This window comes from Prionailurus viverrinus, chromosome B3, assembly GCF_022837055.1.
Source record: "Prionailurus viverrinus isolate Anna chromosome B3, UM_Priviv_1.0, whole genome shotgun sequence".
NCBI lineage: Eukaryota > Metazoa > Chordata > Mammalia > Carnivora > Felidae > Prionailurus > Prionailurus viverrinus.
Window position 1 is genome coordinate 17,839,000 of NC_062566.1, and position 14,818 is coordinate 17,853,817.

At 41.8% G+C, this 14,818-nt stretch overlaps 1 protein-coding gene across 1 annotated transcript in view; it reads left to right on the top strand.

The window, feature by feature from the left end:
- CHRNA7 (cholinergic receptor nicotinic alpha 7 subunit) overlaps positions 1-14,818 on the top strand; it is a 113,632-nt gene that overhangs the window by 59,938 nt on the left and 38,876 nt on the right. The window contains 1 exon segment of the mRNA XM_047864598.1: positions 917-1,026. Coding sequence (XP_047720554.1) covers positions 917-1,026 — 110 coding nt within the window.

Here is a 14,818-nt window from a genome sequence, read left to right on the forward strand (position 1 = left end):
AGGATGGGGCCTTTACTGGGGGTCTGCCCTGATTATGGCACATTTGTAGGAGGTGCTGAGTCCAAACGGGCCAGCCCTGCAACCCTGGCTTGGTGGAGCTGTTTGTATAGCAGCTGTAGGTGGGATCTTACCTGAGCAGTCTTGACAGAGCTAGTGGACCCTAGGTAGGGCTGAGCTATGTGGTCCTTGGACAAGGGACCCCAGGCATGGGCCTTCCTCTGGCAAAGGTCACTCAAGAACCAATTTTGGACCTGACGTCAAGCAGATGCACCTGTGTTGGTGTGTTTATGACTATTTCCTGAGTCCCCATCTTCACCCTTGTCCTGATTCAGTGTTTTACCACCAAGGCCATGTGTTTGCATTTTGGGGTTGTGGCATCAGAAGCACTGTTCCTGCATGAAAATAAGAACTCCAGTCCAAAAACACATCCTCCTTAGAAGCTTCTGAGAGGTTCCCCAGCAGCTGCAAAAAGTTGTTTCATGGAAATAAATATTCTTAATTTTTCTAGCTTAGTTCATATTCCAATTGAAATAAGTGAATTTATTTTTCCAAAGTGTCCTTTCAGTGGAGAACTTTGAAAGCAAAACAGTTACTCATTTGGCTAGGAAAAAAACCCATCTGCTGTGGGAGGGGAAGCCTTCGGGGCATGCAGTGGACTGGAATTAACTTTAATGCTACTGTTTGAATGTGGTCATGGTGACAGCAGGATCTTAAATGTGATTTTTATGCTGTTCATGGTCATTTTGCAAGAGATTACTTAATTCTCAGTTTCCTTATATTTTATAGATAACAATTCAATTATGTAAATAGTATCTGGAACTCTTTTTGGCTTTGAATGTATCTAATAATCCCTTATAAGAAATATTAGTAGGCAAGGAAGCAAAGTGCTGCTAATGTCATTGTCTGTGTGTGTTAGTCTTGGACAGATCACTATTTACAATGGAATATGTCAGAATATCCGGGCGTGAAGACTGTTCGTTTCCCAGATGGCCTGATTTGGAAGCCAGACATTCTTCTCTATAACAGGTAAGCACACTGGACAAAAGGAGAAATGATTTTAGTTTTGCATATATGTAACAACCAAGCATATTTGAATATTTCATCGAAATGCCAGACCCATGATGTGTAATTTGGGACCATTGCTGCCCATGATGCTTTGTAAATGGCCAGGCCTTTGAGAAACATTCTGTCCCCCTCTCCCATGTTCTCTGCCTTGGCATGCAGACTTGCATTACCCAGCACTCTGCCTGAGCAAATGTCTATAGGGCTGTGCATTATAGGTACATATATACTTTTGTGCATATTGGCACTGAGGCATTTTTTACATGTGGAATTACCTTTGCACCTGAATGGCAGCAATTATGGTCACAGCATAAGTTGCTGGCCCTTGACATGCATGACTGGAGTCCACTGTTTGGACCCAGGTCCTCATCTGATGTATTCCCATTGTGCATTGGGAGAGCCCTGCTGCCTATAGCTGAGTGCATGAAGACCATCACCTTAGCTGTGTTCAGAAGCTTGTGATGCAGGTGGAGTACTTGATAGAAAAAAGACAGATAATAGTCATATTCTAATATGGATTAAGAACAGGAATCCTGCTCCTGAGGTCAAGAAATGAGGGATTCATTGTGAACCAGGACAGTCTGATTTGTAAACCAGATGCCTAAAAGGTATTCAGGCAAGGTAAATTTCTAGAAGCACTAAATCTTTTTTTGCTAAGCTACATAACCAAAATAAGGGGATCCAGAGCATCTCTTCCCAGTAAGGTTTAGAATGTGATAACAAGCTTAATATTAAAGAAAGATACTTCCTAATTACAACTGCTGCATTTGGTCCTACCGGGAAGAGAAGGAAGTCCCATGCCTTCCTGACTTAGAAAACAGTGTGACCATTGGCTACTGTCCTTGGTTGTCACCAGCTGATGTGTTTGTCCTACACTGACTGCTTCTAGGAGGCTGGGTGATTTCATTTCTTGTGTCAACTTTTAATTCTGTCTTTCTTGCTGGCAGTTACATTTCATTTGAATAATTGGGCTTGTTTCTAGAAGAATAGTATTACCTTCTGATTTGCTGCCACTCTTCAGTTTCTTAAATTAGTTCAGACACCTGAGCTCTGAAACATGTGTAAAGTTAGAGTAAGTGGTCCCCAACTGAGTAGGTGAAGCACATGGAACCCCATGGCTCATCTTTGGATCATTAGTTTCCCAGCCACTGACATCAAAAGACCACAGAAATACATTTTATTTTGGAGGCTGGAAATACAAGATTGAGGTGTCTGCAGGTTTTGTTTCTTCTGAGTCTCCTCTCTTACAACTTGTAGATGTCCATCTTCTCTCTGTGTCTTCACATGGTCTTCCCTCTGCACGTGTCTGTGTTCTCTGATCTACTCTTGTGCCGACTACCATCACATTGGATTAGGGACCACTCTAACAACCTCATTTTAACTTAGCTACCTCTTTAAAACCTCCAGATACAGTCACATACTGTGGAACTTCAACATACGAACTAGGACTTCAGCATGTGAATTTGGCGGGAGTGGGGGGGTGGGGAACAAAATTCAGCCCATAACAGGGGCATTGCAGTTGACTTCTTAAGACAAAGAGTCAGCATTGGAGAAGTCTGGGTATAAATTGTAGCTGTAATATTTAGTATGTTATAAACATTAAGTCTCAGATTCCTCCTTTGAAAAATGGGGAGATGCCAGCTTCAGAGTTTGGAAGGGATAACTCTGCGGATGCACCTAGCATACTTAGTGTGGTACTTGGCAAAGATTGAATGCTCAGTGATGGTGGTTGTGCATTTATAGACATGGTGATGAGGATTTCTGCTCAGAGTAATTCAAAAATAAATGTCAATAATGTTTTTACATTGTGCCTAATTTAGTTCTTTTTCATTTGAAATCAAGAATAGATATTACAATGTGGTAGAAACTTCATGAGGTTATAGAGGTGCTTCTTACCACTTATATGTAGCACCTCAAAACCTAATAAATAAAATGTTTGATGCTTTTAATGTTCTGGCTAAGGAAGAGTTACCACGTATTCTATGCAAACTGAATTTCAAGGAGCAAAGATGCAGTCTCCACCTGCTGTCACCAGGGAGCAGGATCTCAGAAATAATGGTACCCATCCTCCCCCCACATCTGACCCAGCTGATGGTCCCAGAGCCCCTTTCCTCTCATGTTTCCCCTTGAGCTCTAAATAACTATTTTTCTCTTTTCTCTTTTCCTCATCTCCCCATTGACCACATCCACCAGCTTCTATCATGGAATCTGTAGAGGCTGCCTCCTCTTCTGCTTTAGTTTTTCTGAAAAATGGGATATAGAACTTCCTTTCTGAAGTAACTGTTAAATATATGGCTTTCATGTCCACACAGACATGATGTAGGATAAGCAGGTTACAGAATACATGTAAGCCAGTCATAGACACAGTGTCAGTTATTTTTTGCTGCTTGAGAGACTATCCTGAACTTAGTGTCTTAAAAAAAAAATGTATGCATATGACTTCTCACCACACTGTGGGCTGACTGACCCATGTGGTGGCCTGTCTGTTTAAGTCAGTTGTTGGCAAAAAGCAGGGGGCTGAGGCTCTGATGAGCTGGAATGTGGAGAGCCACACCCCCCAGCTGTTGGTGGGAGCGCAGCTGGGACAGTTACCTGTGCCACCTTAGCTTCCTCCATGAGCCTTTTCCACAGGATGCAGGCAACCCCCAGTGTGTGGCAAGAAGTGTTCAGAGAGGAAGGAAGTGGCAGCCACCAGGCTCCTTATGAACTGAGCATATGAATCCTAGAACAGCCCCTTCACTGCACTCTGTTGGGCAGAGTAGGCAGGAGCTCAGCCTGGATCAGGGAAGCAGAAGTCAGCCTCACGTCTCTAGGGCACACAGGTTGGAGGGGAGGAAGGAAGATGAAGGTGTGCTCTATGGAAGGGAAGAGGTGAAACAGGAAGGCCAGATTAGAGTTGAGGGGGGAATGAAGGACCAAAACAAACATTTGTAATGAAGGAGCACTCAGTTAAGTGCATGCTGGAGGGACTGGTAGGAAGGAGACAGAGGGTAGGTAGGCAAGCAGACAGAGTTTCCAAACACAGAGTGATCTCCTTATCCCTTGCCTCTATTCGCTGGCTTCCCTCTACTGTCTGGACACAAGTCATGTGGCCTGGCTGGCAGGGATGAGTGGTCCAGCCCACCCCTGCAGCTGCCTCTTACACCTCCTGCTTCCTGGCTAGATGTTTGTCTTTAACCTCCTTGGTGTGTCTGGACTCTTTTCCACTACAGGACATTTCTGTGAGCTCCCCTCTTGGTGTGGAATGCCTACCCTTCTTTCATCCCTCAGACCTCAGCTTGACTCCCTGCTCCACTGAGTCCCGGTTGTGTCTTTTTGTCATGCCTTACAGAAAGGCATTCCTGTCCCCGATGGCACATGGACTCTGCCACCCCCCTGGGGGTCTAGAGAGTGCTTAATAAATATTTGTGCACAGACAGGATGGAAGGAGGAATCAGGGATGCAGGAATTAAGAGAAAGGGGGAAGGGGATGGGTCTCTGTGACATGAGCACTGCTAAGAACAACAAGAGAAGGAAGGAAGGAAATCATATTGGCAAGCTGGAAAATATGAACCTGGGCCTGAGCCAAAAAATTGACAGAGGAAGTAGCAAAAACAGGCTTGAATTTAATAGGATCCTGACCTTCTGATATTCTGTTATTGGAGATTTTGAGAGATGTTGAGCTTAATACTTTCTGCCAGCTTCCAGGCACTCCAAATAGTATGTTCTCTCAGTAGGCTTGTGTGATGGTTCATTAAATTGTTGTGTTTGCAGGGGGAGCTTTTCCTTAAGGAGGGGAGCATGCCATCATTCTGCATAAGCCATGATTTTGAAGGGAGCATTGATTCAGGTTAGGGGAAGCATCACAAACACGTCCATCACGTTTCTTGCTCTATTCTGGTTTGATATTGGAGTCCAAGCTTGAGCCACTAATGGTTTTGGGGATATAATACATTTTTCTGTGCTTTGAAGAGGTTGGGTCATTGCAAAGCAGCCATCTCGGCATCATTTCTGGGATGGGCTGCTTTATTTCCCTGATGGATGGTGAACAAGTTACAGTGCTGCCAGCCAGCTGGCCGGGTTGCTCTGAGGAGAGGACAGGAGCTGATAAAAGCATCCCTGCCGGATGCTGATCCCAGTACTTTCTTGGTTGCTTTATTCTGCTTTACTTTAAGCCTGCAGTTCAAGGATTTTTCTGAACACAGTCTTGCTCAAAGTGAGTAGCAGTTGTGGATAGCTTTTCATGATTTTCCCATTTGGACGGAATGAAAGGCCTCACTCTTATCAGCAGTCGGCTTGCAGAAGAAAGCCTGAACTGCAGTGACACCTTGGCCACCCCTGCCTGCCCTGTGCAACTGCAGGCAGCTACCTCAGCCTCTCTGGTCTTCTCCATTCTTAAGCTGCTCAGTCAGAAAATCCCGTAATAATAGTGGAATCTTTGTTGATGAGTGTATTTGAAGATGTTTTTGTTGGCTCTGTATTGGTAGGGCATGAGGTATCAACCACCCCTTTCTTATAGCCTGTGCAAAGCTGCATTTGCACATCTGCAGACTCATGTTTGCCTCTGAGATTAGAGTCCTCTGGCTATAACCCTCTTTCTGTCACAGATTCCCATGACCCTGTGGCTGACAGCAGAGCCTGGAGAGGGGGTGATGTAGGCAGGACACATCTGGGTGGAACGTGGTGATCCAGCCGATAAGGGTTAATGATTGTGTGCTGATCAGTGAGTCACTGATTTGGTTCACCCAGAAGTCAGCCTACAACAAGTACTTCAGCATATGGTTTATGGATTTTATTTTTTATTTTAGAGAGAGAGAGAGAGAGCACTGTGAGTGCTGGAGGGGCAGAGAAAGAGAGGGAGAGAGAACCCCAAGCAGGTTCCACGCTGTCAGCACAGAGCCTGACGCAGGGCTTGAACTCACAAACGATGAGATCATGACTTGAGCTAATACCAAGAGTCTGATGCTTAACTGAGCCACCCAGGTGCCCCTCAGTGCATGGTTTATTTGGGAGAGGAAGTGACTCAGAGAAGGGAGGGAAGATAATATATGCATTAAAAATGCGCTAAAAAGCAAGCTGCTGCTCTGGGCAGTGGGGACCCATTCCTGCTGGAGACCTCTGTGGTGTTTGTCTGTCAATTGCCTTCTGTCATAGATTGATAGTTGCTTCCAGGAATGGCAGCTCCCTGACACCGGCTCTGCTTGCCTGCCCCATGCATGGACCGAATGTGTGCTGGTGGCCAGAACCTCAAGCCTCAAGCTGGGCTGGTGATGGTTGGAAAAGGCAGCTGTCAGGGCCTTGAGTCTGATAAGGACAGCTGTTGATGTGGTTAGCTACAGCACACATGGGTTTCACACTCAAGTTTCAGTTGTTGTCACCTTTGCCTGATTGAAGTTCCAATCCTGACTCCTGATGGGGAGGACAGCAATGAAGTGAGTAGTAAGGAGAACATCATAAGGACTTAGGGGGTTTCTCAGCCAAAGCAGAGAGGAGACAGACAGGTAGCAAAGATAATGGAGAAGAGCCGGGACCTGCATCCTTGTGAGTGGCTGTAGCCCTGTTGTGGGCTTCATGTCTTATCATGGTATCCCATCAGTCCAAATAAAGAATGGGATCTTAGGGAGAAAGTCTCTTATTCAATTTAATGCCTCTTGAAGAAGGTTAACCAGTTGGTGTTCAAGGGCCCAAAGTTCAATCATGGCTGGTCTGGGGCTGGGGATGGGAACAGAAGGCCATTACCAAAAGAATATGAGTTAGCAGCTCTTGGATGTGGCATGAATCTTCAGTTAAGCAAAGATAATTTTTCAGCTTTGGACCTCCCAGAGAATGAGGTTTTATGATGTGCTGTTATAGCATGATATGCATTATCAAATATTCAGACCTAATCTGGAGGGAGGCTGTTTCTAACAAGGTGTGGTGGGAAAAGAGTGGAGCAGTTACCTGTTTTTAAGTAGTGAGTGGAAGTGGCCAACCTATGTGTGCATCTCCAAAATCATCCTCTGAACTGTCTGTCAAACCCTCCCCTTTCTCACCCCTGCCCCTTTGATGTTTGTTTTTAATTTGTTCGTTCACTGAACCAATATTTAGTGAAGGCTTATGTGCTGTTATCACACACTGTCCTAGGATCTGAGGACACAGAAGTGACCAAGCCAGACAAAAATCCCTGTGCTGTAGACAAATAGAAGAGGGGAGCACACATGCCAGATATCAGGGGCTCCAAGAAAAAGAAAGCATGGAGAGCATGTAGGGAGTGGTAGAGCCTAGGGTGGGACGTGAGGCCAACAGAAGAGCCAGAAGGAGGTGGAGGAACAAGTCATAGAGCATCAACGAGGTAAACGTTCTTGATGGAAAGAATAACAAGGGCACAGGCCTTTTAGGGAAGGTTGTGAAAAGCCTTGAAATGTGAGAACAAAACAGACAAGAGAAAGATGACCCAGTAGCCTATGGCATGTTATGTGTGGTTTCACACACCTTCCAGGTTATCAGAAACTATCTCGGACTATGTCATGGTCTTTGAACTACTTTCCAACTCTGTAAGTTCTAGGAAACCAATAGTAATGCAAAGGACTCCAGTCCATAGAGAAGCAAATGGATTTTGTCTGGTGGACTGATTCCTGTTAACATATCTGATCCATGTTTCTGGTTGCCTTTGTATGTGTCAGCTTTTTGGATGCTTCTTGGAATTGGTTTTTGACACCTTGCTTATTCCCTCATTAATTAATGACTTAAGTAAAAACTTTGACACATGTTCGTTTTATATTTGTGCATCATGCTTTTATCTTTGAAACAAATTGATCTTTTTTGACCACCCTGAGATGGAAACATGCCATCTGGGTCTGCCGAGGAACACAAGGGGGTGATGTGGCTGGAGTGCGAGGGTGGAGAAGGTCAGAGAAACAACAGGGTGTGGCCCAAGTGTTGGGGGTCTTGACTTTTACTATGAATGACATGGGAGAGGCTCTCATCCTTTGGTAGAATTCCTTTCTTTTTTTGCTCTGAATAATTGTCAAAATACTTATTCATATTCTTCATCTGACTTCTTCTGCTATCAACTGATTCACATTCCATGGTTATTTTGTTCAGAAGTTACCTGTTCTTCTCTGCTTGTACACTTCTCCAAGATGATGGTGGTAGATGTGTTTTGTTTTTGTTATTTCCTCTAGCTTCTTGGAAACATTGATGGAGGGTGGGCACACGAACACATGTCGTCATTCAGCCACTGTCAGCCCAGATACTTGTCTGCCCCAGGCTGACTCAGGGCCCAGCCTGTCTACACTGGACAGCATGGACTATCCCTAGTGAACCTTTAGCACCTCTGCCTGGTTCCACTCTTTCTGCAAAGGGCTGGATGGCTCCAGAGTCCGTCTTTACATCCACATTTCGCAGGGCTGGAAACTGGTGCTCAGAGAGGTCCAGCCACTTGCCCAAGGTCACCCAGCAGGGTGTGCCTGACTCCAGAGTCTCATGTCCCTAGGCTGGCCTGACTGTGGTCATACTTTTTAGAGCTCTTTTATTTTTCTGTAACTTAGAAAAAGCAAAATAATTCCTCTCTCACTCCCTCTGAGTTGACTCTGCTTTTAGACCTTCTCTGGGCGTCTCTTTTGTCTTTCATTCTGGAAAGGTGAGTCTGTCTCTTCCTGGTTTCAGAGCATCTGACATCCAACTTTTCTTTCACCAAATCCTTTGCCAGCCAGAGTGGGATGACAAAATGCAAACCACTGTGCAAGGGTTTGAGCAGAATTTCAAACAGAGGGCCAGGTGCTGCAGCAAGCAGAGTTTTCTACGGACGGCTTTGCATCCAGATGGCCCAGGCAAACTGTCTTTCTGCCTATGGCACGGGGCCAGTCCACTGAGTGCCCGCTCCCTCCCTGCACCCTGAGGGCCTTGTGAGACTGATTGAGTCCAAGAGCGTGGCTTTTGGAGATGAGCTTATTGATCTTAGTGGCATCGGACACAGAGCCAACATGATTGTAAGGGTCTGTGTAATAAATATGTGAGACAGGAATTCAATGGAAAGTTCAGTCATCATCATGAGCTGACTGAAAGAGGACTGGACAGGTAGCACAGTGGTGGGGGCCAAGATCAACCCTTGCCTGCACTTCTCAGACTGCTGTGGGGGTCCCTGCAAATTTCCACTGCCCACCCTGGGCTGTATTCAAAGCTACCTGCATGGAGGAGCACATAGGAGTTTGTTATTCACAGGAAGAGATGCAAGAAAGAGAAACTGGCCCTCCCCAGCAAGCCCTGGGAGGCTGACCTACAGAATGCACTGCTCAAGCAGAACATGCCCCATGGAGAGTATGAAAGCCTGGAGAAATGGGTACTTTAACTTGCAGGGCAGTGCCACAGGTGTGATGTGGTTGATGCTGTCAGTTCAGCTCAGGAGAATTTTCTGAGGACCTACTATGTGTGAGATGCTGTGCTTCTAAGAGGACACATATTCAGTGTCCTGGAGGCACTTGTAATCATTAAAAAATCACTTTACCCTGGGTGGTCTCATATGATTTGATTTCATGGCTGGGAATTAAGATACCCAGTTCATCTGTTTCTGAGACTAAATGACCTGCACGCAGAACCACAGCCTTGACTCCAGGCCTTTTCACTTTTCCCAGTGCTTAACACCTTCTTCGTGGATATTGACAAAGGCTCAGAAGATCATTTTACAGGGGAGAAATGATGTGTGTCAGTGATCTGGCATCTTTGAAAGATCTGGAAGAGGGAGATCCTCATCCAGAAGGCAGAGGGGAGTAGTTGTTTATGGGATGGTGGCCGGGGCTGTCTTCCTGAGACAGTCATGGGTTTTTAGTCTGCTGTCCTGGCACAGCTGTGAATAGTGCCCCTTTAACTTCTAAGAGTGACTCAGTTTAGACAATAATATATGTGGTCTCCTCATTTTGGGACAGTGGCTATCTAGAGAGAACAGTTAGATTAAGACATGGGTGCCAAGAGAGGGCATTTTCATGAGAAAAAAAATGAAGGTAGGCCATAACACATACCTCTTTAAAAGAAGTGGTGGGGAAGAATTCTACAAGAGATCAAATGTTGCAGATATGTGCTTTGAATGCAAGGAAGGGGATGAAGAATAGGATAAGGTCAGGATGAATTATAATCAGGAATTCAGTTCAGTCTGGCCAGGCTTCTCTTCAGGGGCTGTCCCTACCTGGGCCACTGTGTGCCATGGGGACTTGGTGTTTCTAAGTAGCATGCCACATGGAAAAATCAGGTTTAACATTCTCCTCCCTCCCTGCTGGCTAGTGATCTCTGTCAGAGAGACCATGTGCTGTACGCATGCTTTATCCCCCAAAGCTGGTGTGGCAAATAACACATGGAGAACATCAAATTACAGTGAGCAGGTACACTATTGGGGACATTACCTGGGTCCCCAGTAGGGAATTTCTGGAGGTCAGAACTCGGGTAATAGCGCTAGGAACTCACACTGGATTGATTATTCTTCCCAACATGTACATACATACATTACACATACATACATACATACATACATACATACATACATACATTCTGGTTGTTTGGGGTGGGAATGTTGGGTATGAGTCATTAAGATATACATGGATTTTAGCCTGAGAAACAAATTAGCCTAGAGATTATCATTCTTCTTTGTCCTTCACTTTCCATACCAAAATTTCATGAAGGATTATTCAATGATAATTGCTTAAGTTGTCTTTTAGTATGGTTCATGGTCTTTTATTTAAAACAAATTTTGCATTCTTAGTGAAGGAAATCTATTTCGTTATTTTATTTATGTATCCTCTATGGCTTTGGGATCCCATACTAGAAGATTATATATGTATCCATTTAATACTTTAAAAAGTTTATATGAAACTAAACTACTAAGGTAAACCAAAGAGGTTGCTTTGTATTTTTTGGGTTTTTTTCTTTAAATTTTCATAAATGGTATGAGGTAAGAGTCTCCCTTTATTTCACTTTCAAGACTAGGAAATGATTGAACATGATTTAATGAGCATTTCGTCTTTTCCTCAGTGAATTAAAATAGGATGGTTGTATTTGTCTCTTCATGTGCCAATAGCATACTGAATACTAAGCAGGGTAAACAAAAAAATAAACATATATCTTGACTATCACACTGAAATTTAAAAACATTGAGGATGAGAGAAAAATCAAAGCTCTCAAAGTGAAAAATCATTGTAACAAGAAACAAATTTGCCCAAGTTAATAGAGCATTACTTTCTAGTATTAGAGGGAAATTCTTTTCAAAAGAAAATATTTTACTGAAATGAACTACCCAGGCAAAAACTAACGTAGTTTCAAATTTGTGAATACTTGAGTGATTTACGTACTCAAGGATATACTTAGCAAAATGGGATGAAACCCAAAAAAAGGGGCAAGCATGGAACATATTCATGAATTGTTATCAAGGAAAACACTAAAAGTCATAGTTAAGTTTAAATATTTGATAATATGTTTAAATAAAATAATAACTAAGAGGTTTGGGTCAGTAGGAGATTGAGATACAGAGGAGTGTGGCATGGAAATTTGCTGTTCTGTGGTTTGTATATGGTAAAGATACCCCTGTTAAATGTACAAAATGGCAAAAAAAAAGTACAAGTAAATTTATATGTTGCATATTTGAGTAGATATATTAGAGGAGAAGAAGTGGTATTTTAACTTCCAAACCACTAGACATAAAACAAATAATGAGAAGAAATTGACCAGAAGAAATTAAGGAATAGAAAAATAAGAAATAATATAAGAAAGTATGGTAAAATGACAATAGAAAAGCAGAAATAAGTTAATGTAGTCACTAATCACAAAAATGCAAATAGGTTTAAATCCCATAACAATCCCTAAAGTAAAATAGGCCCTCTGATTGAGTTGGCATACAGGGGTGCTGGGGTGGCTCAGTCAGTTGAGCATCCAATTCTTGATTTTGACTCAGGTCATGATCCCAGGATTGTAGGATCAAGCCCAGGGTTAGCCTCTGTGCTGAGCTTGAAGCCTGCTTAAGATTCTCTCTCCCTTGCCCTCTGCCCCTCTCCCCCACTCATGCTCTCTCTCTCTCTAAAATAAATAAAATTTAAAAAAGAAAAAAAAAAACCCAAAAACCCAATGGTGTGCTATATACAGAAGACAGATTTTAATAAAAATGATCTAGCAGAATTAAAGGGATTGAAAAAAGTTTGTATTAAAAATGCCAAAAAAAACCACTGATTTAGCAGGGTTCTTATTCAACAAATAAAAAATAAAACATAAAAGGCATGAAAAGAACAACATAACTAAAATTTAAATTAAAAAAAGGCATGAACAGGGACAAAATTAATCTTTTTTATTGATTAAAGGAAAATTTACTGAGTAAACAAAGTGGTTATGAACAATTACATGGCAAACAATCTAGCTTCAAGATATTTGCAACTAATACTGATAAAATATATAAGAGAAATGGAGAAAACCAGAATTTTAGGAAATAAGTATGGTTAATAGGATTAAATAAAATATTTGATAAGACTGAACCAAGAAACAGATTTGTACCCAATAAACAAAAGATATTAAAAAAAAATTTTTTTACCTTTATTTATTTTGAGAGAGAGACAGAGTATAAGCAGGGGAGGAGCTGAGGGGAGGGAGACACAGAATCAGAAGCAGGCTCCAGGCCCTGAGCTGTCAGCACAGATCCCAACGCGGGGCTCGAACTCACAAACCATGAGATCATGACCTGAGCCGAAGTCGGACGCCTAACCGACTGAGCCACCCAGGCGCCCCTAAACAAAAATCATTTTTAAATACCCTTGAAATATTTATAAAAATTATTTTTGAGTTATAAATAATATCTAGTGTATATTCTAAAACAGATCTCCTACAGCTCATATTCTCTGATCAAATGCCATAAAAGTAGAAATAACAACAAGGGGATTATGATATAGTATTATTTTTGTATATGTATCTATAATTTGTACCTAATTTTTTTTTAAAGAAACTCTCAGATTAGTCTCAGTATATAGAACCTTTCAAGAAATATCTTTTAAGGAATGAATGATAATGAGAGCAAACATAGCAAGACCAGGGAGATATGTAAAGGTAATGCCTACAAAATAGGAAACAAGGAAGTTTGAAATTTAGTTAGTAAGCCTGTACCTCAAAAAGTTAGAAAATGCATACCAAAATAAACCTGAAGAAAGCAGAAGGAAGGAATTAATGAAGAGATAAGCAGAAAAAAAATTTAAAGACACAAAACAAACACACATTTAGAAACAAGAGAGTCAGAACTAAAATCTAGTTCTTTAAAAACATAAAAAAACCTAAATGACTAAATGAAAGAACACACACACACACACACACACACACACACACACACACAGAATATCTCATTTAAATGGGTGATTTTCTAGGGGAATACAAATTACTGAGTATACCTAAAAAGTAGAAAATCAGAATAGATTTAAAAATACATTTTTAAAATGTAAAAGATAGGCAAATATTTACATTTTTAAAAATACATTTTTACATTTGAATTTTAAATATTCAAAGAATAGATAAATCTACATTATATAAATTATTCTAGAACATGGATAAAAGATGGAAAATTTATACCACTGTTATAAATTAACATGGCAAAGACATCTCAATAGAAGAGAACTATCAACAAATCTTGCATGTGAATATGGAATGCAGATATTCTAAATGAAACACTGGCAGATAAAATCAAGCAGTGCATTAAGTGAAAAAGACCAAATAAATTTTATCCCAGGTATGCAAAGATGGATTAACGTGATAGGCTTGCTAATGGAATTCACTACATATCCATGTTAAACAAGGAAACAAAGAAAAAATATCAACTGACAGAAAAATATATTAAGTTCAGCTAAATTCTTGATCCAAACACATTATAAACTAAGACTAGAAGAAAACTTTTATAATTGGATAAATATTATCCACAAGAAAACTCCAACAAACAAAGTTAACTGTTGAAAAGTTAGATCCGCATCCAAGTCAGAGATAAAGCAAACATGCCAGATATTCCTGCTGCCAGCGGTCTGTTGGAAGGCCCTAGCCAGAGCAAATTAAAAATAAGAGATCTAGATATTACAGAGCAAGACATAACAGTCATTGCTACTAGTTGATTATTTGTCTAAATATAGAATTAGCTGACAAACTTTGAGCTAATAAGAGAATTCAACAAGGAAGAGAGATAGCAGCTGAGTTACATATCAGCAGATAGTAACGTGGAATAAAAGACCTCATTTACAATAGTAAAGATAACTGTGAGATACTGAGGGAAAAAACCTGGTACAAATGTGCCATACCATTGTGAGGAAAACTATAAAATTCACCAAAGCATCTCAAAGAGAGTGAAATGGCATGTGTGTTCTTCCCAACCCTCTTTCCAATGTGGCCACCCAGACATTGAAAGCAGGATGCAGTAGCAGAACTGCTATGGAAGGTTCCTAGGTCAGGCTCTAGAACCATGTCTGCAGTCTTTTTGCACCCGGTCAAAGGGTCCATGAGGAGACAGTAGATTAGCTTTGAAACTTCTCAGATTCTTCAGTGGTTCCTTTGGTGGCCCTCTGAATCCTAAGAGCATTCTACATTCTGCTGCCCACTTTGACTCTTCTGTTTTGATTCTCTGACTTCTGCTCTGACGTAAGAAGCTCCTTGAGTACTTGTTAACAATGGAGACATCATCTCTACCTCCTCAGGGTCAAGTATAGCAATGTGAAGTACAGCTCAGGAATCTGCCACATATGGTCCCCAGGCCAAACTTTGGAAGACCCTGCCTGCTGAGCACTAATACCAGCTTGCATTC